General features: G+C 37.0%; 1 protein-coding gene across 1 annotated transcript in view; it reads right to left on the bottom strand.

The window, feature by feature from the left end:
* CNTNAP2 (contactin associated protein 2) overlaps positions 1 to 25,946 on the bottom strand; it is a 1,037,874-nt gene that overhangs the window by 176,472 nt on the left and 835,456 nt on the right. The window contains exon 14 of the mRNA XM_032104142.1: positions 16,313 to 16,469. Within this exon, the coding sequence (XP_031960033.1) occupies positions 16,313 to 16,469 (157 nt within the window). The remainder of the gene's footprint in view (positions 1 to 16,312; positions 16,470 to 25,946) is intronic.

The raw sequence follows: 25,946 nt of genomic DNA, 5'->3' as shown, positions 1-25,946 counted from the left end.
GTGTTTTTATGATATCATTACCTCTTGTACGTGTGTGTGTATATCTCCACACACAGTGGAGTAACTGAGGAAATGAGAAAGGATACTACACAAGGTACTTACTGAAGTTTCTAAAAAAATTGTGATTCCTGAAATGTGTACAACTGTGTCAGCTCAAGAGGCAGCTGGGTTATGTGGGACTCTACACAGACATTCTCTCACTGCAGTTACTCTGAGCATTATGAGAAAACTCAGTGATGGAGATTAGGATTTGAGCCACAGGGAAGGCATGGTATGCCACACTTTGTGCTAAATATTAGGCCAAATGCAGATGCCCTTGTTCAGAAAAATCTGTTTGTCTGCACTGACTGTAGAATGTCAAGCATTTGTTTAGCGTTTTGTTGGTCACACTTATACAGGATTAGTGATATATTCATTAGCCAGACTGCTCCACTTTATTGCTCTGATGGGTTTCCATTATCCTTTCTGTTAGCCTTTGAGCTCAACTTTCCTTACATTACACATCACCACTTTTTTTCTCGACAAAAGACTGGCACAGACTTAGCAGAATTCACCAGTCATTTCCTAACACAATTCCATCTGAGCTGAGCCTGTCTTTTCCTAGCACAATACTTGATGAACTCCCCCAAGATTTTTACTACCAAGTCTACTGTGACAGCCCTGACTGCATAGACTAAAATGGCTCTGGGCCACATGTTTCTAACAACCTGCAACAATATGGTCATGAACAAAGGAGGCTGATGATGAAGTGAGCAAGATTCTCCATCCCTCTTATCTATAAGAATGGTGCTTTTCAGGACTCCAAGCAATTCTGGGTTGATTTTACAGGGAAGCTGACCCTGAAGCAATCGGGTTGTGCTTCTCTGGTATTTCAGAGTGTGACATTTTTTATCAGCATTAGGTGAAGACAGAAATTAAAATATAATGTAACATAGGTCCAGAGGCCTAGGGTTCACAGTATTCACAGAGGGTACACTGAGAGCCTTGCCAAGGTTAAGCTGCATTTCAATGGATAGGTACGTTAATTTGCCAAATGTTGATGCTTCTTTTCTGACAGCTTAAACATAGTTTACTGCAGATGCTTCTTGCCTTAAAACAATGAGATAACTATTGTCTCATGGGCTTAGGGATACCAAGAAGTCTATCACTTCTACCTATAGCAAAGACTATGCAGGCAATGCAAGAAAGGTTGCAGTCACTGATGACAGCTCTCCGCTACTGCAGGCAGCCACCTCACCTAATCTCTTGCAGAATCTGAACATATCTGCACTAGTTTAATCCAGGAGGGAGATAATTTTCTTTACAGTAGCTCCTGTGGTGTTGTTTTTGGATTTGTGACCAAACCAGTACAACATAGGGATGTTTTTGTTATTGATCAGCAGTGCTTACATGGTCAAGGCCTTTTCTGCTTCTCACATCATCATGTGAAGGAGGAAGGTGAGATATTCAGTGATGGCATTTGTCTTCCCAAGCAGTCTTTACACATGATGGAGCCCTGCTTTCCTGGGGATAGCTGAAGGCCTGCTTGCCCACGGGAAGTGGTGAATGCATTCCCTACTTTGCTTTGCTCAAGCATGCAGCTTTTGCTTTAGCTGATAAACTGCCTCTATCTCAACCCACAAGATTTTGGACTTTTCCAGGTCTCTCTTTCACCCCAGTGAGAGGCTGTGAGCAAACTGCTGTGTTGAATTTAACAGCCTGCTTAGGAAGAATTTGCCTGTTCTTCCCCCCTACTCTTATCTAGAAGCTATTCCAGAATGGCTTTGTTAATTGAAAATGTTACAAAGTACACAGTGCTTGCATCATCCATTTATAGACCTGTTTTCCATGACTCTGTTAAATCTTTTCCTGAATCCCTGTCTGCTTGCACAGCCTCCTTTGGCAGCCAGTTCCAAAAGTTCACTAGTGTAAAGTAGTACATTTTCTCCACCTGTTTAAATCAGGTCTTACCCCAGATAGCAGGTTGGTACCAGCTTTTGGCATCTTTGCTCTGCTTGTGTGCACTGTGCAATGGTGTTCTCTTGCTTGTGAACTTCCCATCTTTTTTTTCCTCTGGCAAAAGACAAGAAGTGGTTCTATGTGTATGTAACAACAATACCCCTGTTCCTTCTGAGCAGGTTATTCCACTGCCCCTAAGGGCAAACCAGAAATCGGGCCAGCAAGGAAATTATGATCACATTATATAACAAATCACTAAATCACAGAATGGTTGGGATTGGAAGGGGCCTCCAGAGATCATCTAGTCTGACCCCCTTCATAATCTTCCAGAAAGGCATGAGTTAATAGTTTTAAAAGATCTTTTTCTTTAAAAAAACTCCATGTTTACAAACAATAATAATATGGTTTAAGATTATAGAGGAGTCACTGATAACAAAGCAACAGAACCTGGAGGTTTGCCAATACATCCTTCAGCTGTATCAATATAATTTATACTGAATTTTTATGTATTTATACAAGGTCATAAGTGATTTGCAAGCATCAGAAGTGGAAACTGAAATTAGGTAAGAATCATGAGGAGGTAGGTGCTATAAATTTTCAAAGTAAATCACTAGAAGGTTCTTAAGAAAGTTGAGTAAGTTAAGAAAGTTAAGTAAAGGCAGGTTGAGTTAGTAGGCTAAAAAACCAAGTACACAATTTTCTTCATTGTACAACTAAATGAAAGATATAACTAGAGATATAATCATCAGTATGTCCATTTCCTCCTACAAACTTGAGCTATTTCAGTCACACATTGTTATGTTTGTCACCTATAAATAAGTGCTCCATATATAAATTCTCTCAGTTAGAAGACAGAATCAGCATAGTGTGCGTAGTAAAATACAAGATTAGTGCATGCATTCGAAAAATACATAACTTATTTAGCAACTGAAGCTGAAATACTACTGTGATAATGAAAGCAAAAAGAAAATAATGTTTTGCCTACATATTGATTCCTTATAATATATATTTCATCATGTTTTGCAGATGACAAGAGCAAAACTGACATTGAGTCAGAGAAGAAACAGGCCCTGAATTTTACTAAGAACTGCAGTTTGTTCAGTCTGCTTATCCACGGAAAGTGAAGCCACTCATAATCCACCACAAAACTGTTGAATTTTTGTAGGAAACAAAACCAGCTGCCAGAAAGACAAGAAAATGTTTCCAGATTCTATTCTTTTTCCTATTTACTGAGGAGTTTTTTGTTTGGTTGGATTTTTTTGTGAAGTTGTTTCTTTTCTATTGATTTATTTCATCTCATGATAGGCAAAAAAATGTCAACAAATAAACATATTTTGAATCACAGAATTTTCTTAACTTCTCTCAGTATTTCTTTCAAAATACTGAAAATATTAGGCCTGTAATTTTACAAGGACTTTATAGCCAATCATATCATTACATCATTTTGCAACTAAATGAAATCTGATGATTTGCAACTAAATGAATCCCAAATTTCAGGATATGCACATAAGTCAAAACCAGCACATTACTTGACAAATTTTAGTAAAAAATACCTGGAAGATCCCAGTACTATGAAGCCTAACCCCTTCAGCTTGGACAGCATATTGGATATACAAGAGCTAAAAAGTTATTCCTTACCTATTTCCTATAAATGAAAGAAGAAATAAGAATCTGAGGCATGCACTAGTAGTGTGCTGTAACTTTCAATGCCTTTACTTCAGACTTTTCCATCCTCTCTATAACTAGAGTGCTCTTCCATGGCAACAGGAGAGAAGGCCAATTCTACAAAACGTTGTTAGAAATACCTGATTTATTCAGCAACAGCTGGCTTAAATCGAATGTTCCAGTCTTTGAAAGGGTACCTGTTGTCCTTACCACATTACATCATGACAGTGGTCAAACTCAGGCACAGGGTCTTCAGAGGAATTCCGGGATGTCCATCCTTGGAGGTTCTGACCTCAAATGGACACAGTCCTCAGCCAGTTTGATTCCACCATCCCTGAGCATCAGGTTGGACTACAAGACCTCAGGAGGCCACTCCCAGGCTGAATTACTCTATGATCTGATGAGTGTAGATGAGTATAGTGCAAGAGCTAAGCACCCTCAAAGAGTCTCCAAAATTATTTGTCTTTAGGAAAAGAATTTAATAAGCTTTTGCTGCCAAGCTCGGTTTCTTCAATGATTTTCTCAGTTCTTTATCTTAGAGTTAACCAGGTCAATGTCTACCTTCATTCCAAACATAATTTTGCTTTTTTTCATCTTTCAGAACAGAAGATGACATTTTTTCCTGTTTATTATTTAGGTTTGTTCTGCTTCACAATCATCACATATAATTTAACACTTAATAATAACAGTGATAATAATAAAGTAATAATCAATCTTCCTGAGCTTTCTGTTCACATTTTTCATCTCCTATCTGCTCTCTTGATTCAAGAGATTTACATCAGTTGATGTTATCTGTGTTGTTGGCTTTTAAAGGTCCTTAAAGGAATATATCATTTTTCTGTTTTTAATGTCAGGGATTAAAATTTTCTTTTTCTGGGCTTTGGTCTTTTTTCTTGAATGAAATGACAGAAAAACATAAGATCAGTTTTAAGAGCATTATTTGTAAGTGTTCTGTGCAAATCAGGAGTTTGGTTTTGATTCCAGAGTCCTAGGAAATCCTTTAAACACTTCTAACACAATATTGTTTCAGGAATAAGTATCTTAGATTTAACATAAGATACTTGAATTCATTCTCTTTTCCAAAATGTTTTAACTCAACAGATGAACTCTTGACCATTAAATGTTATTATGACATATTTTGTCATACCTAGCAAACAACTGGTTTTAGACATGAGATTACATGTTTAGTCATAGCATTTTAAACATTTCTCTTTCATAGAAATAATAGCTACAAATCCATTTGTGCTTTTACAGAAGCAGGAAAAAATTTTTGCACAATAGATATAGGTTTTTATACTTACTGTATTTTTTTCATCACATTGCCTAACAGCAGATTTTAGTTTATTAATTTTATATTTACCTGCTTGCTTGAAAATGTTTCAAAAATTTGTTTTTTCATTTTTCTTTGCTTTCTCTTTATTAATTTATATAAATAAATATACACTCAGATACTTCCATAAAGGCAAGTGCATAATTTAAACAACAGACCTAAGTCATAACTCAAGGAAGATTTTGCTTCCCTAATCTACAATTAATGTAATCTTGTAATCAACTTCAACTTGACCAAAAGCTGAGCAAAAGATATTAATTGTGATACAGGAATACACATCATTAACTGTCCTGAGATATTGGTTTAGATAGAATAATTTCTTCCTAGTAAATCACTTCTTTTTCAGCAAAATATGAAAAAAAAAAAAAGCCATCTAAATTCCATCAGGAAACTGGCTCATATAGACACACTTGTACTGTGAAGAATCCATGTAGCATTTTAATTTCAATTTAAAGACTGTTGAAAAAAAACTTGAGATAAGAATGCAACAGATTACCTTAGACCTGGTTTATTACATCTCCATTGCATACTCAGACAGCTCTTAGAAACTTTGCAGGATCTCCAGGGACTGTGTTTCCTATATGTAACAATTATCATAAGTATAGTGTTTTGCATGTGAACAGGAGGCAGGGGAAAGAAAAATAGAAAGAAAAATAGAGGAGGGGGGGTGAGGGTTGGGGGAGGCAAAGAGAGTTGCAGCTGGGACAAAATATCTAGCCATAATTAATTACAGACAAGTAGTAATTTTGAATTCTTAGGGCAATCCAGGAGGGAAACATGAATGGTAACTAAGATAAACCCACACCTAGCCCATGATATTAAAACAATTTATAGAATTTAAGCTTTTTCTACAAGGCTAACTACAGGGGAAAAAAAAAGTAAAAGCAGTCTCCCTTTTCTCTAGGTGAGCAGAACCATTGCTTTTTTCCTCAATTTCCACACTTTATGAAAGGTTACATGATTGCTTTGAGTGTTTTTCACAGACAGTGTAAGTCATCTTCCTTTTTACAGTAAAATAATACATTATGTATGTAACAATCATTCCCAGGCAAACACAATGTTGCAGGTGAGTCTTGCCTATTTTTCTGTTTCTTTATCAGGCCTTTTGCAGTGGTAAGAATCTGCTGGGCAAAATGAGAAAAAGACAAGGAAAAATTCTTCCTTCAAATGTTGAGGTTTAGCAACTACCTCAGTGATGAACTGACAGGATGTTTTGATCAATTACTCTGAAGACTATATTCCAAACAAGTCTGAGACCTGATACAAATGATGTACCTTAAGGGCTTCTTGAGTTCTCTCTTCCCCAAGACCCCTCACTCTCCCCCCCATATGACTATTTCCATTCTTCTCCTTATATCTATGTATCTATATATATCTCCTGGTACACCAAAGAACAAACAGTGAAAACAGATATATCTTTTGTTTACACTGCAGGCTTAACACCTTCAGCTTGATGGACTCCCTTGTGATTGTTTCAGCTAAAATATGACTGCTAATAGTAATAACAGCCAAGCATGTGCTGCAGGCTTCATCTACCCTATAACACAGGTTGTCATATATTTCATATGTCTTTACATCTGACTGCACTGATTCAGAAATAAAAAAGTCAGGGAAGTCCTACAATTTAAGAAGAAAATACTTCTCTTCAAGACTTAAGCAGAGCCAGGTACTGAGTGAAAGATATCAGGCTGGTCAGCATTGGGGTGATTTCATCTTCATGGCATGGCACTGAGGGCAGAGTCATTAGTCTTTAAGTTAGCCCATAAATAAAAGGTGGAAGAGGAGAAAATAATAGGCAGCTGAAAGTTCTGCAGTGCACAGTGCTCAATGTACTCTGCCCTTACCTGACAAGCTGTGACAGTAAGGTCATTTGCTTTAAAGCTAAGACTACAAGCTTTTCATTCAGACTAAAAAGTCTGCATCTTTCTATGCAAAATATAGTTGACATTTTTGTTCTTGCTCACTTTATTTGTCACTCACACTAATCATGAAGTTTAATAACGAAAAGAATACAAATGTGCTGGGAATTATATTCAGATCATCTGCATGGTAAAATTAAAAGTCACGTATCTGCCTTTTCACCTGCTAATCCATAAACCTCTCAGAAATTTCTTAGACTATCCTGAGAAAGATAGGACACTTCTAATAACAGCAAGAATATGCCAGAGAGTAATAATTACAAATACCTAATTGTGATAGATTTTTTTTCAGTGCCACTGTTGAATGATTCTCTAACTTTAAAAGACCTGGATGACACCATCTGTCTGTGACTAGTTGGAACTGAAGTCAGGAAAACCTGAACAGCAACACTCAGAAGTGAGGTTGTCAGCAGGATGAACACTCACTTTTTGTCTCCCAATTAGAGAACACAAGGATAATGTCCTGTCATCACTCTCCCCTTTAAGTTCATTCATTATTGCTAGCACTGAGAAATGAATGAATCTGAAGTCAAATGGGAATCATCCTCATCCTTAAGAGGTTGTTAGAGCTTGACCATTTTCACATTTACAGCAAGGTAAAAGACTCTGCTCATGATGTATGAGGCATTACAGAATCCTGTTTCCTCATTCTTAGTTTTGTATTGATTGCAGGAAGAAAAATCATTGTAACTGCACAATAAGTACACAGGATTGCATACATAACACTGAGTAAGAAGGGGTATTTTAACAAAGAAAAGGCAGGTTGCCAAAGAGTTATTTTGCCCGCATTTTCCCGTGTTTTCAGATTTGGAGAAAGTTAAGACTTTGTTCCTCACATGTCTATTCACTGCCGTTAGCCACAAGCCTTAAGGGAAATGTTTTCTTTACTCCCAGTGAGTAGCATGATAGCTGAAGTCCAAGGAGGATCAGCTTTCTATAAACAAGGCCTGAATCAAGTCCTGAAGGTGAATAATACAGAAGAGAAAACAGAGAAAACACAAGTAAAATGGGAAAGTTTCATGATTCATTGAACCTTGAAACTTCTAAACCCCTTAATCTGTATTGGTCCAGGCTGGAAATCTGTCAGTTCCTGTGAGCTACATACCATGGCTGTTGTCAGTACTTGCACGGAACATCTCTAAAAGAGAAAGAGCAATCTATATGACCCTATGTTTGTCTGGATCCTGGACTAGAGCTGCCAGCTCATTAGAAATACAACACAAGCATTAGGGGCAACTCCAGACAGCAGGTATTGTCCTTCAAAGTCCACATAAAAGCAATAGCCTGAAAACTTACTGTGCAAGAGATGCTATGCCCTTCATCTGCCCTTGGATTGAATTTTAAATCACTCGAATCAGTCTTACATACACATTTATGGTAGTGAATGCACAGCACTGAGGAAAAAAACAGTCTTTTTTTGTTTGTAAACAGCCTTGCTTAATAAAAACCTGGATTTTGGCTAAAGTCCTGTGGTGGTACTAAGGCACAAGTAAAGGAGAATTTGAAAGCTGCTACTCAGCACATCTGTAGCATGGCCAAGTGTTCCATTTCAAAATTTCCATCTCTCAAACTTTTAATCTGTTGTTTTCAGTAACAAAATCATTCAGCCTTTTCTTGTGGAAGAAATAAAGAACAGGAATGCATAATGGACAAACACAAGGTACATACAGTTTCTCTAAACAAAAACATCGAACAAGTTATAAAAACAAGAGGACGGAATGCATTTAAGGAAGATTTCACATTTTTCAGCATGCAAACTCTGTTTCAATATTGCACACCAGCTACATCTGATGAGTACAGCTGAGAAACACAGGACAGACAGCAGCCTATTTAATAGCCAGTCACTTGACCTTTTTCCCTATTGGAGTAGTTTTAATGGTCAAATTGTAACTAGAAGGAATGAACTTCATGGCTTCTGGCTATCTGCTTGGTGAAAGTTCCAACTCAAATCTATCACTCATGTGGAAAAAAGTACTACCAGCTGTATTAAATCTAATATTTCCTAAGGTTTGAATGCTTGACTTTCTGTCTTTAGTGTCTCTCTTCATGCAAATTTTATTCTGTGCCATTACATACTGTCAAAGTGCTAAATTTTGATTGACTGGAAATATATTAACATTAGGTGTCAATGTCAATGTACAAAGGAACTCTGCAAGGTAACCCTAAAAAATCTACAAAAGCCTGTCTGAATTTCTAAGAGTACAAGGAAAACAACCATCTGAAGGAGTGCAATTTGTCGGCTAAGTTTCCCTGCCTTCGTCGACCAAATGAATTCATTCCTTAAGCATAACTAAAAAATAAGTTTTGATATTTCAACTTTTATTTGACTAAGGAGATGTAATTACTGCACAAAATTACTAATAGTGTTTTCTTGTCTGTCATTTCAAAGCTGGCCTTTAAGTCCTGCAAAAATGTTGAATTACAGTTTTCAAAGTGGAGTGGCCTAATTCTACAGTTTTCTCAATTTCTAGGAAATTGTGATTCATTATCTGATAAAGATGTGAAGCAAAACAGCAGCACATCACAAATCTCACTAGATAATTTTCTGATCTATCTAGTTTTATTGGAAATTTTTTGTTTGTATGTGTATATCTCTCTATAGGATGTTTCTACTCACGCATGTTCCTCAAGATTACTTTTATGGTCCCTCAAGTTCTTTTAGGTATATTCAAATTTTATCCCTTTTACCTATTTAAGATTTCTTTACATAATGCTAGAAATAGTAATTAAATTTAAACAAAATTTAGCCACAAATTTAGCCAATGACAAGTTCTCAGTTTGGTTTTGGTTTTTGTTTTTCACAGAGAATGTGTAGCCTAGTCACTTCTGATCATGCAACACCTCTGTGGAGACTCCAGTTGCTGCCTAGCTGGGAAAGTAATGGAAAAAAAACCATCCAAAGACATTGTTAGCAGCTTGTGATGAAGGACAGGAGAAGCCGGTGTCTTCTAACTATCCAGCTCTCTCTGCATCAGCAATTCTGTTACTGAGAGTGCACAAGGTTTAAAGGACAGAAGGATTTTCAAAAGTGCCTAAGGGAGTCAGGAACTGAAATATCAATGATTTTGATGGTAATTATTACATACTAAACTTAAGCCTTGATGTCTTCCTATAGGTCCAGGAGACTTTAATATCCTGTTAAATCTGTCTACAAATGACCTACCTGTCAATGCCACAGCTTCAGGCCGGCATTTCAACATCCACCTGTCACTCAAACAACTCATGTCATTCTGAGCTCTGTTTAGTCATTTTTCCCCATGACTTGAAACTTTCTTTTGAAACTCCCTTTGTAGGAGAAGAGTTGTGAAGGGAAGAGGGATGCATCCTGCAGAGTGTTCTGTAAAACACCTCACAAAAATAAAGCAATTTGGCAGGCTCTGGAGAAAGAAACTTGAACGTCCAAAATGTGAGATTATAAATAAGGCTCCCTCCACTGATTTTCTCTATTTGTCCAAAGCACTTTTACCAGCAAATACTGCTCAAACTCTTTTGATCATCACAAAATAGTTCTTGAAAGATTAGCCACCACACTAGTAGTCAGCAATGAAGTCCATGACTGACTTTGTAACCTGGTGCATCCACATCAGGAAGTACTAAATGAAAAACCTTCTTATGTCACCTTTTCTGAGTAAATCCTTGAACATCGTATTATGAGTCTTCTGACTTATTGCAGCTGTTGTGTAATAAAAAACAAGCAGCCTGTGGTGTAGAAACTTTGGCCAATCTGAGTGTTTAACTGACTCTAGGGTCAAATGAGAGTAGGAATCAAAATTTCTTTGCAGAGCTTTACATTTGTTACTTAATTAGTGCAGTATGCCTGTCTCTACAATGCTAGTCATTTTTGTAACAGAGCTGCCTAATTTGTAATAATAATGTTTTTATTCAAATAAGATCGTTTTTCAAAAAGTCTTACATTTTACCTAATGTTAAAAATTTGATTGTAATTTTGTTTAACAGCAACCCAGAAAACTTCTTGCTACTCATAACAGCTACCTTTATTCTCTCAAGATTGAGGCAATCTGACTTTAAATGTCAACCACACTCACTTTTAAAAATTATCTTTATTAGCATGGAAAACTAACCTTTTTTATATAATCTGATCCATTTAATTCTGAATTAATTTCATTTTGGTCACAAATCATGGATAATTTGGGACTAAGGATCATTTCAGTGAGATTACTGTGGGTGAAGCTCTTCCACCTGTGTTTTTGTTTCTTTATCATGACAAACACGATTACCTAATATTTACATTGAAGCAACAGCTTGAGTTCTGTTAAGAATCAGGTTGTGTTTTAGACTGTCCAAATACACATAAATCTGAATTCCATATTTCATATTCCCTGCCAATACCTACCATTTGGCTTATCTACCATCCAGACACGATAATCAACACATTAGGCACGTGCTGAATAGTTCTATAACAATTATATTCAGATAGACAAGGTGTAATGTGAAATTTTAAAAATCAGTAGAAAAACCATTCAGATGTAAGGTTTACCAAGCCCATGGTATACAGTAATCCCTGGGAAAAGTTATATTGTAAGCAAGTCCACAATTAACACAGCTGGTTCCGTACTTACACAGAATTACTCACATACTTGGTTTAAAAAAAAAAAGCAAAAACCAAACACAAAATTTTGGAAGAAAAAGCATTTCAGGCTGCTTAAAGAGCTTAAATTAGTCCCCTGTGTCTACCATCACAATCCTTGACTGGTCACTGATTATTATTTATTCTGGAGGGGGTCAGCATAATTCAGTATAGGATGAAGAAAATACTCATTTAGTGTATCATTGCCCACTCTCCAAATTTACTCTTATGCTTCAATATGTGGATCCCATTTTATATCTAATGTGTTACTTCAAATCTTTCTATAAAGACCGTGTTTTCTCATTGGATTTTTTATAGTGCTCATTAGTACAGCAGATGATTGCTTCATAAATCTACCTATCTTTGCAATACCTCCAGGAGGGAGTATCTGCCATAATTTGCATTCTACAGATTGGATGTTGAGGCCGAAAGATGTTACTGTTGAAAACACTCACACTTAGTGCTCAATCTGAGATGCCTAAAGACTGGTTTTTTTTTTTTCTTTGAATGACTGCATTAGATACATTCAGAGAGTGATCCCTTATTCTGGTTGCAGTTGTGCAGTTGGTATTTTCACAAAGTGGACTTCTGGGTTTCCATTAGATACCCAGAAAATTAGGATCAGACTAATGACTGTTCTGGGAAGATATGGTTTATGAAACTGAGGAAGCATCATGCAGGAATGTGGTTCCAGAGGCAGGATTAGAATCCAGTTCTCCAAGGAAGCATTCTCCTGCTTTTGCTATGAAATCATTCATCAAACTGTAATTTCTTTCTTCATTTCTAACACAGTTTCTAACTTCTACAATAAAAATTCTACTTACACTACATCATTCTGATTCAGTCTGACCCATTCTTCAGTGGCTCCCCAATTTCCTCTAAAAATCTCTTTCCTGAATCTTGCTCTTCTTCTTCTTCACCTTTCACTCTCACAATTTCTAGAGTCCTCTTTTCCTATTTTACTTCCTTACATTTTCTAATATAGTTATTGCTCTGGCTACTGCCTTCTCCCCACTGTATCTCACCCCTGCAACCACCCAAAAAACCCCAAAACAGTTTTTCCCACACTGCCTGGCAGGAGCAGAACATCATTGTGGGTGTACCACTGTGGGAACCCAGAATACAGAGAATATTTCTCTGCCTGTTTTGAAGTGTTCTACCCTCCTGGATAACACTGTTTTTGACCTTCACCCATAAAGAAAATTGCCTAACCTCTGGGAAGAATTAGAATGTAGAATGCTGTGAACTAGGTGATAGATTGTCACAGGGTGAAAAATTTAGAGTTTTTGGGTTTATTAGTATAGTAAGTAGATAAAAGCAAAAAACATCAAAATGGAGGATTGTTTTTGTTCTCCAGACCTTCTTCTTCTTCTTCATCTGCTCCATATTCTGCAGTAGAAGTGGTCCGGGATGATTGGATAGAGAATTCCGCAGTTCCTGCCTGCATGACTAGATGATTTATTAGACATTGGTAGAAAAGTGAAAATATCCTGCTTTTTAAGTTTTCATTGGGTAATTTACCTTTAAAAAGGCTGTGCAATCTTGATAATTCAGCCTTTGGTGCATTGTCTGCTTCATGCTATGTCTGGGTCACGTCAGTGGCTTGTACTTTTCTGATGAGACTTAATAAACAACTACAGAAGAAAGAGAAAGCCAAAAGCTCCATTCGTCTCTGACTCCTGGCAAAGACTCTAAAAAGTCTCCCCCATCAGGGGAGATACAATTAAGGCGTGGACTGCATCATACCACAACCAAATGCAGTGCTCCCAGCTGTGGACAAGATATGCAATTACTGCAAAAGTCCCACCTGGACTCTCAGCCACAGTTTGGCGTTTACTCAGCCCTTCTGTTTTAGGGGATTGTAAATTCTTCTAAAATAAGTTGTGCTGGTTAGCTATGGTGGCAAGCTGCTTTGTTAATATATGAACTGAGACTTGTCTGCTCATCATAAACTCTTGCATATTCTGTGGTCCAAACCAGGAGCTGTTTTGCTGTCACCAGAATTGAGCACAAATGTGTTGGAGGCCTCAGTTGAATTCTGCCTCCGATGACTGAAGTCATCAAGGTCTCCTATCCTCTGGAGCTCACTTGCTTTTTAGGTATTGATGAACCTGGCTAGATAAAATTCTTAACTAAATAACTCCCAAGCCCAAAAGGTATGACTATGGAAAGGACTGGATTCTGCCAAAACCAAACTGAAAAAATGAATCTTGAACAAAATGTCCTTAAAGACTATAATAAAGCTTTCATTTCTTCCTGTGATTTACACACGTCACAGCTTAAAATATAATATCCAATGGTTGAATTGCTTTTCATAAAATGTCCTGTAATAAATAGTAGTTGTCCTGAAAAAATTCTGATACCTATCTACAGAAATGCTGTAAAAATATATTCCTGTATGAAGTTCTGAGTAAACAGTTGTGTATCTTTTATGACAACAAGCCTATTTTAGATCTAAATCTAATAACCATATGAATCTATTTATTAGTAGAATCCACATAATCTCAGTGTATATAGGGGGCACAGAGGTTACAGAAAAAGATTATTGAGTGCATGCTGCTTATCAAATTATCATCTGTGACTCTTAGAGGATCTTCAAGAAGAGATCAAAAGCCAGTGCCATTTTCTCCACACATTTCCCTTGGTGTAAAAGAGAACAGTTAACATATGGTACAGAGCTCTATTATTCATGGATAGGCATCCAGTGGCTCAGGCAATGAAAACTGTAAGTGCTCCTAATTCTACCATTATTGTAATTATTATTACAATATCTTCCTTTTATTGTTACCGTTTTGACACAGAATCAAACTTACCTCCCTTCTGCCATACTGCTCTAGTGCCTATGATTGAGTTGGAGTCATCGGACTTTATATTCCTCATTCTCTCTGTATAATTCTATCTCTGAAGTTTGGCAGCATGTGTGATTGCCTTGTCTCTAAAACTGACTCCTCTGTGTCTGTGGTGTACTATAGTCCATCCATTATCATAGCTAACAGCATACCAGCCTAACAATGTCAAAGCTTAGGGTAGCAATGTCTGTGGCAATATTTGATTTTCCACATCCTAATCTACAATTTTTGCAGGGCCTGGAATGTTTCCTTTATTATTCTATTTTTGTATTTTTCATACTTCATTTTGCAGATCACAGCAAACAGGGTCCTGCTGCTACCTGGAGTGATCCTCATAAGCTGGAGAAGTGGGTTCACAGAAATATCATGAAGTTCAACAGTGAGGAGTGTAAAGCCTTGCACCTGGGGAAACCAGTGTATGCTGGGAGCCACCCAGCTGGGAAGTAACTTGGCAGAAAAGGCTCTGAGAGTTCCAGTGGACACCAAGCTGAATATGAGCCAGCAATGTGCACTTGAGGCCAAGCAGGCCAATGCTATCCTGGGGTGCATTAGGCAAAGTATGGCCAGCAGGTCGAGGGAGGCCATCCTTCTCCTCTGCTCTGCACTAAGTGAGGCCACATTTGGAGTGTTAGGTCCAGTTCTGAGGTCTTCAGTACAAGAGAGGGATGGAATTACTGGGTGGAGTCCAATGAAGAGCCACTAAGATGATAGAGGGACTGGGGCATCTTTCCTACAAAAAGAAGCTGAGGCAGCTGGGACTGTTCAGCCTGGAGAGGAGAAGGTTCCCAGGGATCTCATCAATGTCTATAAATACCTAATGGGAGGGTGCAAAGAGGATGGAGTCAGATTCTTTCCATTGGTGCCCAGTGCCAGGACCAGAGACAATGCACACAGGGAAGCTGCAGAATCTCCATCCTTGGATATACTAAAAAACTGCTGAGACAATGTCCTGGGCAACTGTTTCTAGGTGACCCCCCTTGGACAGATGGGTTGAACTAGAAGAACTCTGAGGTCCCTTTCATCCACAAATATTCTGTGATTCTGTGGTTCTGTGATTCTTCCTACTCTTTTTTTTTTTTCTTTCTTTTTTAGCCTCTGACATACCACTACAGTTCTGTAGCTCTACATTCATTAATAGCTGTAGAATTTCTCAATTAACCCCAAATGGTTTATGAGCCATTATTGACTCAACTACCCACGGGTTGCTGTTAATGGGAGAACTGTTCATAAAAGTATGGTTTCAATATGTCACTGAACATTGTATACCATGTAAAATATAATCCTGCCTGTCATGACAAAAGAGACAGAAATGATTAAGGTTCACAAAGAAAGTGCTGTAACACAGAGAGTGTCTCACTTGAAATGATGATGAGCTTTACACACTCTGTTCATGTTTGTGGGGAATATCAGAGATGCGAGTTTATTTATTTTTTCTGCCTAATTAATTATCTCATGCAAAGCCCAGTAGCTTCCTCTGAAATACAAAGCCTTGTTCCATAATAAGTGTGGAGTCTAGTTCTTAACATATTTTTCTCATGAAAGATGGATAATGAGAATTGGAGGCACTAGATGAGTGATTTCAACACATATCACTCACATTCAAATGCAGCAGCAATACTCTAAAAAGGAGAAATTCTGGGAAAAAACATGACGTTGCAGAGATAAAATTAATTCTGTATTGCAATATAACTGGATCTGATGGAGACAAAGTTGCGTAGGTGGCCAAAATGCTGGCCTTTCCTATGAGGATTTGCTTTTGCAATTTTAGCATTCTTTTCCATAGCTCAGTGGGCTTGAAAACGTAAATATAATCCTTATATTTGACAGTCACAGATACCATGAATAAAGTGGAAATCAAAGCATGGGTTGACATGTTGCAGGAGGGATCACAAATATAATATTTTTGCCTTTGTTCTTTGATAAGAAAGGAAATATAGAAAAAAAGTATATTCAAAGTCATGGCGGTGTTGTATAAGTTAAGAGATTTGGTCATTCTCTTCCTTCCTTCTTGTAAAGCACTCACCATTGCTTATAATCAGCATCACAGTTGCAGTAGTACTTGGGATCAGTACAGTTGCGTTCGATGCCGCAGGCACATTTTTGAATGCCAGGTCCTGATCCGCCCCAATAGTAGTGCTTCTCATTGGCTTTTCCAACCCACCAGGTATATGGATTCCCTTCTGCAAGGAATGAAAATGCAAGGTTATGATGCATCGAAGAGGTAGAGCTCCATAATGCATTCACTGAGCTCAGATGTTTAATATGCAAATGCTAACAACGCATAACTGGAGCCATCCCACATTGCTGGCAAACAGATGAATTCATTATTACTAAAGGTATTCAAAAGACTCTGCCAGGTAAACAGAACACATTTTCTTTTCTGTATTCACACAATGTATAATGACTGAAATTAATTATTTTTTTATCTTATATGCTCTTCGTTTAGCTTTTTTAATTGTATTCTGTATAATGAGAATATGTGGGCAGACTCCATAATTACTTTCAATTCAGTTCAAACCATATAGTAAGATATCAGATGGATTATTTCAATATTTGACCTTGAATGCTGCACAGAAAGATGTGTTTATTTTCTCTTATTTATTTATTTATTTATTTAAACGACAGCTTTTAATTGAAAATTATTCTGTCTTCACTGGAAAACAAACGTTCATCATGCTCTCTGCAGCTGGTGCTAAACAAAGCGTAAAGAGATACTATCAAACTCCAAAAGCATCTTAACCATTTAAAAATAAGCAATTTCTTTTTTAATGTAATCCTTTACCAGAGGTGCTCTGAACTTAGATGTAATCATATTTCTTCACATTGGGTTTGCAACTTAATATCTTCATATACTGCTCTGAGCTTATTGCTAATCCTTTTGGACCAACTAAGCCCTTATATGTAAATAAATAAATAAATGAATAAATAATCAACCCTCCTCCACTCTTATTTCTAATTTGAAAAAAATGCCCTTACTGGAAAATTATTTTTTTATTCCTCTGCTTCAGCAAGACACTCAAATATGAACTTAACATCAAACACAAGTGAATAACTTAATCAGTATCAATGTACTGAGTGATTTTTGACATTGAAAAATAATGACTGACCTTAGTCTATAAACATGTTTTTTTTTTTAAAATGTCTCTTTTCCCTCATCTGATCTGCTGCTGGAAATTTTATGTTAAATGAAATTAAGCTATGGAATTCATTTATTAATAAATTTCACCAGTAAAATCCTACATAATAGACATTCTACTTCCACAATTTTCTGTTTGCACATCTCACACATCCCCCCAGAACTACAGGCATAATCCTTAAAATAGCCATTTCACAATTAGATTTGATCATCTGGACCATAAAGCTACTTATTTCAGACAGAAGTTGAAAGTAATTCACACCAAACTCTAAAGAAAATTAAATTCCAGAGATGAAGAGAACAACCAAACATATGTTTAAAGAATACCTAAACCCCAAAATGCACATCTCTCTGATGTATTTGAATTGTTAAACATCATATAAGATAACAAAAATACAGTAATGTGAAAAATTCGTGGCGGCTGAAGGTTTTTATTAGATGTTGCTGTGTTGCACAGTATGGCCATTCAGCTCTAGTGCTAATGCAATGGGCGTGGTAATCGTGTGACTTTATTCTAGACTCTAAATTGGTCATTTTAGCTTCTGTGACTCAATTATCACTAAGTGCTGCAAGTTAGAAGAATGTGCCATGTGAATGCTGCAGCAGCATTCCCAACCTAAGCAATGAAATCTAGCAATTCTGACAGTACATAGCCCTGGATTACAAAAGATTCTTTAATAAGCATTTAAAGGTAAATGTTATCTTTCCACAGAGAATGACAGAATCGCTTTTATTAATACAGGATCTGACTACAGAATTAATGATATTTGAGACTCCTATTTTATGGGGTTTTTCCATCCCATCTTTGAAGTTAGTTTTTATGCTGTGGCACCAATGCTGCCATTTTGACTGTTACTCAAAATTCTCTTTGTTTACATCCTTTCTGTCAAGCGAAGAATTGCATGATTCAGTCAGCAAGTAATTTGCTGGGAAGCAAGACTGTTAATTAAAGCACCAGGAAAAAAAAATTACTTAGGATTGTCAAAAAGTGGATCAAAAATTCAGAAACAGGTAGAATAACTAAAGCAGACGATAGTGACGGCAGAATTACAGACTACAGTGATGGCTGTCACAGGCCACTATGACAGACACAAATGGGGCATGTTTGAACTCATTTAAATGACAATTGATGTACAGTTTTAAACCATGAGCGTATCCTAGCATAGGCAGAGCTGTTTTTCACATCTATTGTTTTTAGTGTGCATATATGCTGGCTAGGCCCCATTTGGACCCATGCTTCTCCATTCTGAAGAAAAGACCTACCCTCAGGCCTTGGAACACACATTTAGGAAGAGACTAATGTGCGTGTTTAAAATTTCCAGAAAGGTCAAGAACATAATATATGATTTTAAGGGTTTTGCATTCAGCACATATTCTCCTAGACATCCCCACAAGCAACAATCACAGCACTGCCTTGTGAACACCACCCAAGACTCCGATTGCCTGGCATATTATGCTAAGGCTTGTAACAGAGGAGATCTTGATTAGCTGGCATCCACGCAGTAGGGCGGACTTCCCATTGGGACATAACCCCAGGTACAGGAATAAGAAGAGCCCCACACCAGATCGTTCTCCACCACAATGGCCATATAAGAGATACTGGAGCTCCTTTATGTTCTATGGTTAATAAAAGCAAAAGGTGTGGAGACACAGTTATGTCCCATCTGGTCTGTGCCAGTCAAATCAAATGGAAACAACCCTTTTCAGTCTTCCTGCCTCATATCAGCCAAGAAAAAGATGAGCAGCATTTTGGCTAAAGTTCATATGCTTCAAATTGGGAATGCTATGCAGTAATATTGCAGACACTGCTATGACTGACAAAGAGTAAAACCCTGCAAATGGAGAGATTAAAAAAACAACAGAAAAGAAAGGCTAGAAAGGAGAAGGATGTATCATCCAGGAAAAAAAAATTAGAAATAGGACCCCTGTTCCCCTCTCTCAATTCATGCTCTTTTAAACGTCTATAGCCTCCTTTTGAGAATGTAAATCTTTCTACTCCAGAGACCTTTGCTTTTTTTTTCTGCTTTGGAAGGTTTCGGAAAAGGCTAATCCAAGTAGATGGAGCAGTGCAGTCCAGTGTGAAGACTGATCATTAATGGATGTAATTTTAAGTATCAGACTATTTTACCAAAAATTATTATTTTGCTAAACTATCAATAGTGTTGGTCTTATGGAATTAACAGTATATAAATTCAGTTTAAGGACAAAAAAGTAGTTTTCAAATGTTTTACAATGAGAAGCAATACCAGAAGATATTTCTTCTGGTTTTTAAATTACCTTTTCTTACCTCATATAAAAATTTTGAGCCATGGGTAGCTTTTCAGTTGTTGTCATCAACTGAGCGGTTTTTTTCCCCCCAAGCTTTTGTGGACAAATAGCATCATGAGATGATGGAGGAGGAAAGAGATTCTCTGCCTGCCATGGGATTTTGATTAGAATAAAGCCTTGATGCAGAACTGCTTTTTGGGTACAAACCAGCTCCCCTTTGAGGGATGCTGTGGGAAGTGTTCAGGTTTGTCCATACTGAGTTATGATCAGGATGCCTTTCCAACACCCTTCTTGAAGAGAAGCCCCTTGCAAGGTTTTGTGTACTTAGCAGGAAAGCAATGATATCAGAGTAAGATGTGGATACCAATAGAATGGATAAAGATATTTTATCCATCCACAGTTTTTAGGAGATCCTATAACCCCACAGAAAAGAACAGTATTCTAAGGACAAAATGGCCAATATGATTGGGGCATGCAGACATATGAGCACAGCTACAAAATCAGACTCAAATCATATTCATAGAAATTTGAATCTCTCTCTCTCCTGTCACACACACACACACACACACACACTCAAAAGCCTTTAACATTTACATGTAATACATTTAACAGTGGTTGCAGTGTCTTTGCAGTAATGGGCTTTGGTTAAAATTATTGCAAAATATGGGTTCTTATTTAAATGCCCAGATTTGCAGTTACTAGGTGAAAGTGTGTAAAGAATCTGGTATCAATGTTTTCTATCAAGTTCTCCTGTACAGAATATTCAAGAAAAAGTAAAGATTAAGGAAAGTTTTCTGTATTCTCACAGATCACTTCTTTGTATTCTCACAGAATGTCATAAAAAAGTGATTCCTTTTTCATCTCATAAATGTATCTTTGTGTGAACCATTTCATTTAATATAAAACCATATCCAACAAAAGTTAATGTAGTATGAACAGAACTCTTAATAGTCAATAATATATTTATTTCTAATACAGCTGAACAGTGTCAAAATGTAAAACTTTTGAAAGTACACTTTATATTCTAGTGAGCATTTAATATAAACAATTGGTTTTACTATTTTTAAATGCAATTGATTAATTAAAATGCTGCTACTTTTAGCATTTTAGGGCTTTTATTTCTAGGTGTTCAGTACTAGTAACTGAAGCAGCAATACTGAGAGAATTCAGGGAACTAAATTAAGTGGACAGATGCTCCAAAGCACTCTGCATTCAAAGGCTCCATTCAAAATACAGCCCTCAGAATGCTGATGACTGTATTTATTTGTAAAATACCTGGAGAAGCTAAATGCTTCTGTTCCATTTGCTCTGGAAATTTTCCTGACCTTTATATGGTCCTTAAAACCAAAGGAAACGGTTTATAAAGAAAGGCTAGGAATACTTTCAAATGGAAGTCAATGGCTCAGAACCTCTGAAAAACAAGACCAGTGAAAATTACTTACTGGGGACCCTGTCTAACTTTAATAACTCCATTTAGCTGTTCCCTGGAAGCAATTAGGTGTTCCTTTACAGGAGTGGATAGCTTTGAATTGAACTTTTAAATGTTTTATTTTAAATGGGTCCTTTCCAGTTTCCATTAATATTACAGATCCCCATTAAATACTAAGGACTGTCAACAACAATTACAGAACTTGTATAACTGTTTTTATCTTCAGAAAATATTCTCTTGTTCAGTCTTTTACTTCTTTTTTTAATGGAACATCTTGAATTAATTACCCAGTTGTTGTTATTGGCAGACTAGGCCCAAAGATATCTTTCCAAAACGTACTGCAGTTTTGGACACCTGAATTAATCATAGGTAGAAATGAAAGCTATTTCCCAGGGGTAATATCTGATGATTAAATAATAGATAAAACTTAAAAAAAAAAAAAAAATCAATCTGCACATGTGGAAAGCCAGGTATAATTCCTCTATTTCTGGATTAAATACTTTCTTTAAACGTGCATTTGCATTCAGCTACACTATAACACAGTACATTTAGACTCACAAGGGCAACTTGATTTAAGGTCATGGTTCATTAACACCTGTGCAGAAATTCTATCTGCTATTGCAGTGAAGAAACAGACACTGAAAGAATAATTTTGTCACTGTTTGAAAAGTTCAGCATGCTAATATGGCTGTGTGCTTCACAGCTTTCACTGTGCTTCTTATTGCCAGTTTTTTTCTTCACACCATAGCACTATCTATTCCACTCAGGTCAAATCTTCTTAAGGAACATTGTGAGCCATTTATCTGAGCTTTTGAAGATTTAGTATTTGGAAAAAGAATAAGGAAACATGGTTTAATGTCCCTCATGCATCAAGTACATCTACGTGTTCCAATTTAGGATTCTTAAAGCCAGTGGTGTCAAATCTGGGCAGGCTTTGCTGCCCTAGTTTATTTTGTGCTGATTTGATTTTTCCTCCTCTTTATTATTTTGTTAATGCTTGGGACCAACATGAAGCTGAGTAGACACTTTGCTGGTTTGCTGCCTCTGTCTTATGTCTCGGGAAGTGCCCCCCTAGACTGAACACCCAGCAGCTGAGGAGTTTCATGGCAAGAGTGGACACTGCTGACTGAAGATGCTAAACCGTGAGAGATTCTGCTCCTGCCTGCAACTCAGGTGGATTATGAGCAGGTTCTGCCTGTTTCAGGGATCACCCAGAAGGCCGAATTATTTGAAACTGAGAAAACAGAACTCATAGAAGAGTCTGGCAGGTCACATTTCCACTTTTCAGTGACAATACTTGTGCATGAGTGAACCTTCTAAAATAAAAGGAGAGTTCTTGTATAATATCTATATGTGGTTGTGTTGAGATTGTTTTCCTTTTAATTAATATTTTTCCGATTTTCCATTTCTTCCAGTAACACTTCTTGCTCACTAATGTGCTGTGCAACATATACACAAATTCAATATGACAATTGCAAGCTAAGTCAATTCTTTTGTTGTTACTCTCATTCTGTGAACTGATAAATCATTCTTTGCAATGCATTTGGGGAAAGTATAAGGAGTGCTTACTATTTGTGAATACAGTTTGCATCAGTGGTCGCCATTCTAATGACTAACAGTTGAGATTAGTCAAACCCTAATAGCAACACAAATGAGACATTTGAGCACATCGGAAACTTGGGGCAGAAAACAGATGGAAAAGAAACTAAAAGTACCCTTGGCCACTTCAGAAAACTAGGAACATCTAATTTATAGCTGCCTGTGTATTTAATGGAAGTATAACCTGAAAAGTTTAGTTTGCTATTTATGATAATTTAAATTTTGTAGGTACTCACATCTGACTTAGTTCTTTTTTCACAGTGCTAGTGTCAAATTATTTCTTTTTCTTTTACTAAGACTAGTCTCAAACATTTGTTTTCCTTATAAGCTCACTAAAGTGCTTGGTCTATTTGACAGTACTATTTATTTGCAAAGACTATTTAAACTGCTTGAAAATATAAGATTTAAAGGCTGCCCAGAAAGAGAACTCTGAAACATGCTTTGGTTGTTAATAGAAGAATTGATGTGGTTTGATGTCTGAATTCATGGCCAAAGCATTTTAATGCAACAGTCCTTAGAAAGAAGTGGGTTTTTTTCCTTTGTAAGATATTCAGAATTATGCCATACCTCAAGGGGAGTCTATGAATGGAAAATATTCTGAAGATTTTAATAGAAAATGAAGATAAATATTGGAAAATACTTGTGAAAAGCATAAAAATGTCAGTAAATGTTAATACAACACACTCTATTTACTGTTTTCTTAAGAGCATGTTAAGTTTTAATTGCTGTCTCCTTTTCCTCCACAGCCATAAAGTAATGCATTTTAAAGTGGAGGTAAGGATAACCATCTCCATAACCCAAACTAGAAGAACTTCCATGACCTTCAGTATCAGGAACTAAAATGAGATGTTCATATGTCCAGCCAGGAGCTTTGGCTTTCCCACTTTTCCTGGAAGAGAAGACCCCTGCAATCAGTCCTCACCATTCTTCCTGAGCGTCAATTAAGTTTTGGTGCATAAAAAGTGGCCAGAGAAGAGCCCAAATTTTCTCATATATGTCCAGTAAAGACAGAGAAGGGAACATATTCAAGTGCTTGAGAAACAAATTGCTGCCTCAATGATGCCCATGCCCCAGGCTGATGGCCATTGCGTTGTTCTTCAGCTCGTCAAAGTATTCTCATGTGTCTGTGTATTTGCTTGTTAATTTTTCAGAGAACTTATTTCATACATATATATATCAATCTCAAACTATAAAGCAGAAAACACAGTATCTTTTCCTAGATAATAGATATTTAGCTAAAGCATCTTTTCAGTAAGGCTGTAGGGGTACTCCTGTTTATTGAGCCTGTATTTTTGTTCTAGTATACCTGCCTCTAAAATGTCAGTGTCTGAATCCACAAATATGTAGGCAAAGATGACTTTTCTTTCAGAATTAGCAACCTATAAAAAAGATCAGGAGGGAGAACTGTCATATTGATGTCCAATGGCATCTTATGAAAAAGCTGTCTGACAGCTTTATTTTACGATTGGAGACATTTACTCCTTGGCCCAGCTCATGAAAAGCTAGTACAGTACAAATGATTTTTTCCCTTGTCAAAACTCATATTCCAAGCTGCAGCACTACTAACCAAGCCTGACTTGTTATTTTGCTTGGAATCAAGTCTCAGTGGTGAGATTTAGCTGGGGAAAGCAGCTGTCAGATGTCCTTGTATGCCACTATTTGCTGAGATTTAAAGTGAATGCATTATAAAATCACTACAGTCCCTGCTATCCTTAACAGCATGATATGCTGAACTTGCTACTGTTGCAATTAATTGTGTACTGTAAATTCACTGGATCATTTAAGGCCTAAGAATAATGTCTTAGCTTAAGGTAGTGCTAAGGGGAAAAGAAAAAATAAGTACTTTCAAAATTTAAAAGTCATTTGAGGGATAAAAAGAACACTTACAGGCATAAATATTCAATAAAAACCAGCTAATTATAATTTTTACTATGTGTTCTGAAGGAATGGGCTTATGGCACTTTGTGAGGAGGGCCTACAGGAAAATCACAGTTAGAAAGTGTGACTGCAGTTGGGATAGACTTTTCACAGCTAGGACTACCCGAGGTAGAAGAGGTGCCAGCAACAGCAAAGCTGGGAAGGTCTCACAACAAGCTTGTAACTCACCCTGGGGTTTGCCCAGCCAGATCATGACAAAATGCACATGTCCATGCAATGGTCGTGTGAAGAACATACTAACAGTAAGTCAGAGGATTCCGTGATTTTGCTGTGGTTTTTGTGATCAGTTGATAAAATTATCTCTACCCAAACTTGATGGATGGGTAAACAGCATACACACGTTCATGCAGCCATTAGCATTGAAGTTCTGCAGGTTAATACAGCTAAAGACCCTGGTTTATTTAACTTCTTAAAAAGGACATAAAAAAGCCTAGAAACTCACCAATGATATTTCAACAGTGAGGGGATGCCTTTTGAAGCTTTCTGTAGCCACAGCCTCATTTTATGGCAGAGTACCATTGGGAGAACTTCATAAATTGTGGTTATTAGCATAAAAATGGCTACTCTTATAAGCAGTGTGTTTTATAGGGAGCGTAAAATCAAACAGAAATTATTTGATCAGATTGAGTGCAAAAAGAGGATCATTTAAGCAAGCATTCGATACATTATGTGGCAACAGGGCAAAAGCAAAAGTAAGTTCTGTAAAATATTATGTCAATGATAGTGATATCACAGAATTGTATTCATGATCTTATTCTCAGATTAATTCCCTTGCTGTTCATATATAATGAAGACAATCACAACATTCATTAAATAATCTCAAAATCGCTAAATAATTCTTGGGATCTTGCTTCTAACACCCACATACGAGTACCTTTAACCTATACAGAGAAGAAAATGCACACCCTTATGTGCACCTACATCATCCAGCCCAAAATATCTGCTGCTCCATTTTATCTGATTTGCAGTAATAACAGACTACATGGAACTAAATATGACAACTCCCTAAGAGCCGATGCCATCATTTTACTAACAAATGAACTAAAACTAACAAGATCCCAAGGTAAATTAAACTACACTCAATATTAGCAGACCTGATGCAAGCTTTTTCTCCAAATGGTCTTAGAGGTCCTATACCTCTCGCAAGCATTTCTCCTTTTGAAATGTTGCTCCCTGCCCCCAAGCAGTAGTTTAAGTTGAAAGAAAAAAGCCATTATAAGAGGCAGAAGGACTTCAGGCTTCTCTCCATCCATGAGAACTTAATATCTGGCAGTTCATACAGACAGT

This window comes from Corvus moneduloides, chromosome 1 (genome assembly GCF_009650955.1).
Source record: "Corvus moneduloides isolate bCorMon1 chromosome 1, bCorMon1.pri, whole genome shotgun sequence".
NCBI lineage: Eukaryota > Metazoa > Chordata > Aves > Passeriformes > Corvidae > Corvus > Corvus moneduloides.
This window is presented reverse-complemented; position numbering and strand designations above follow the sequence as displayed.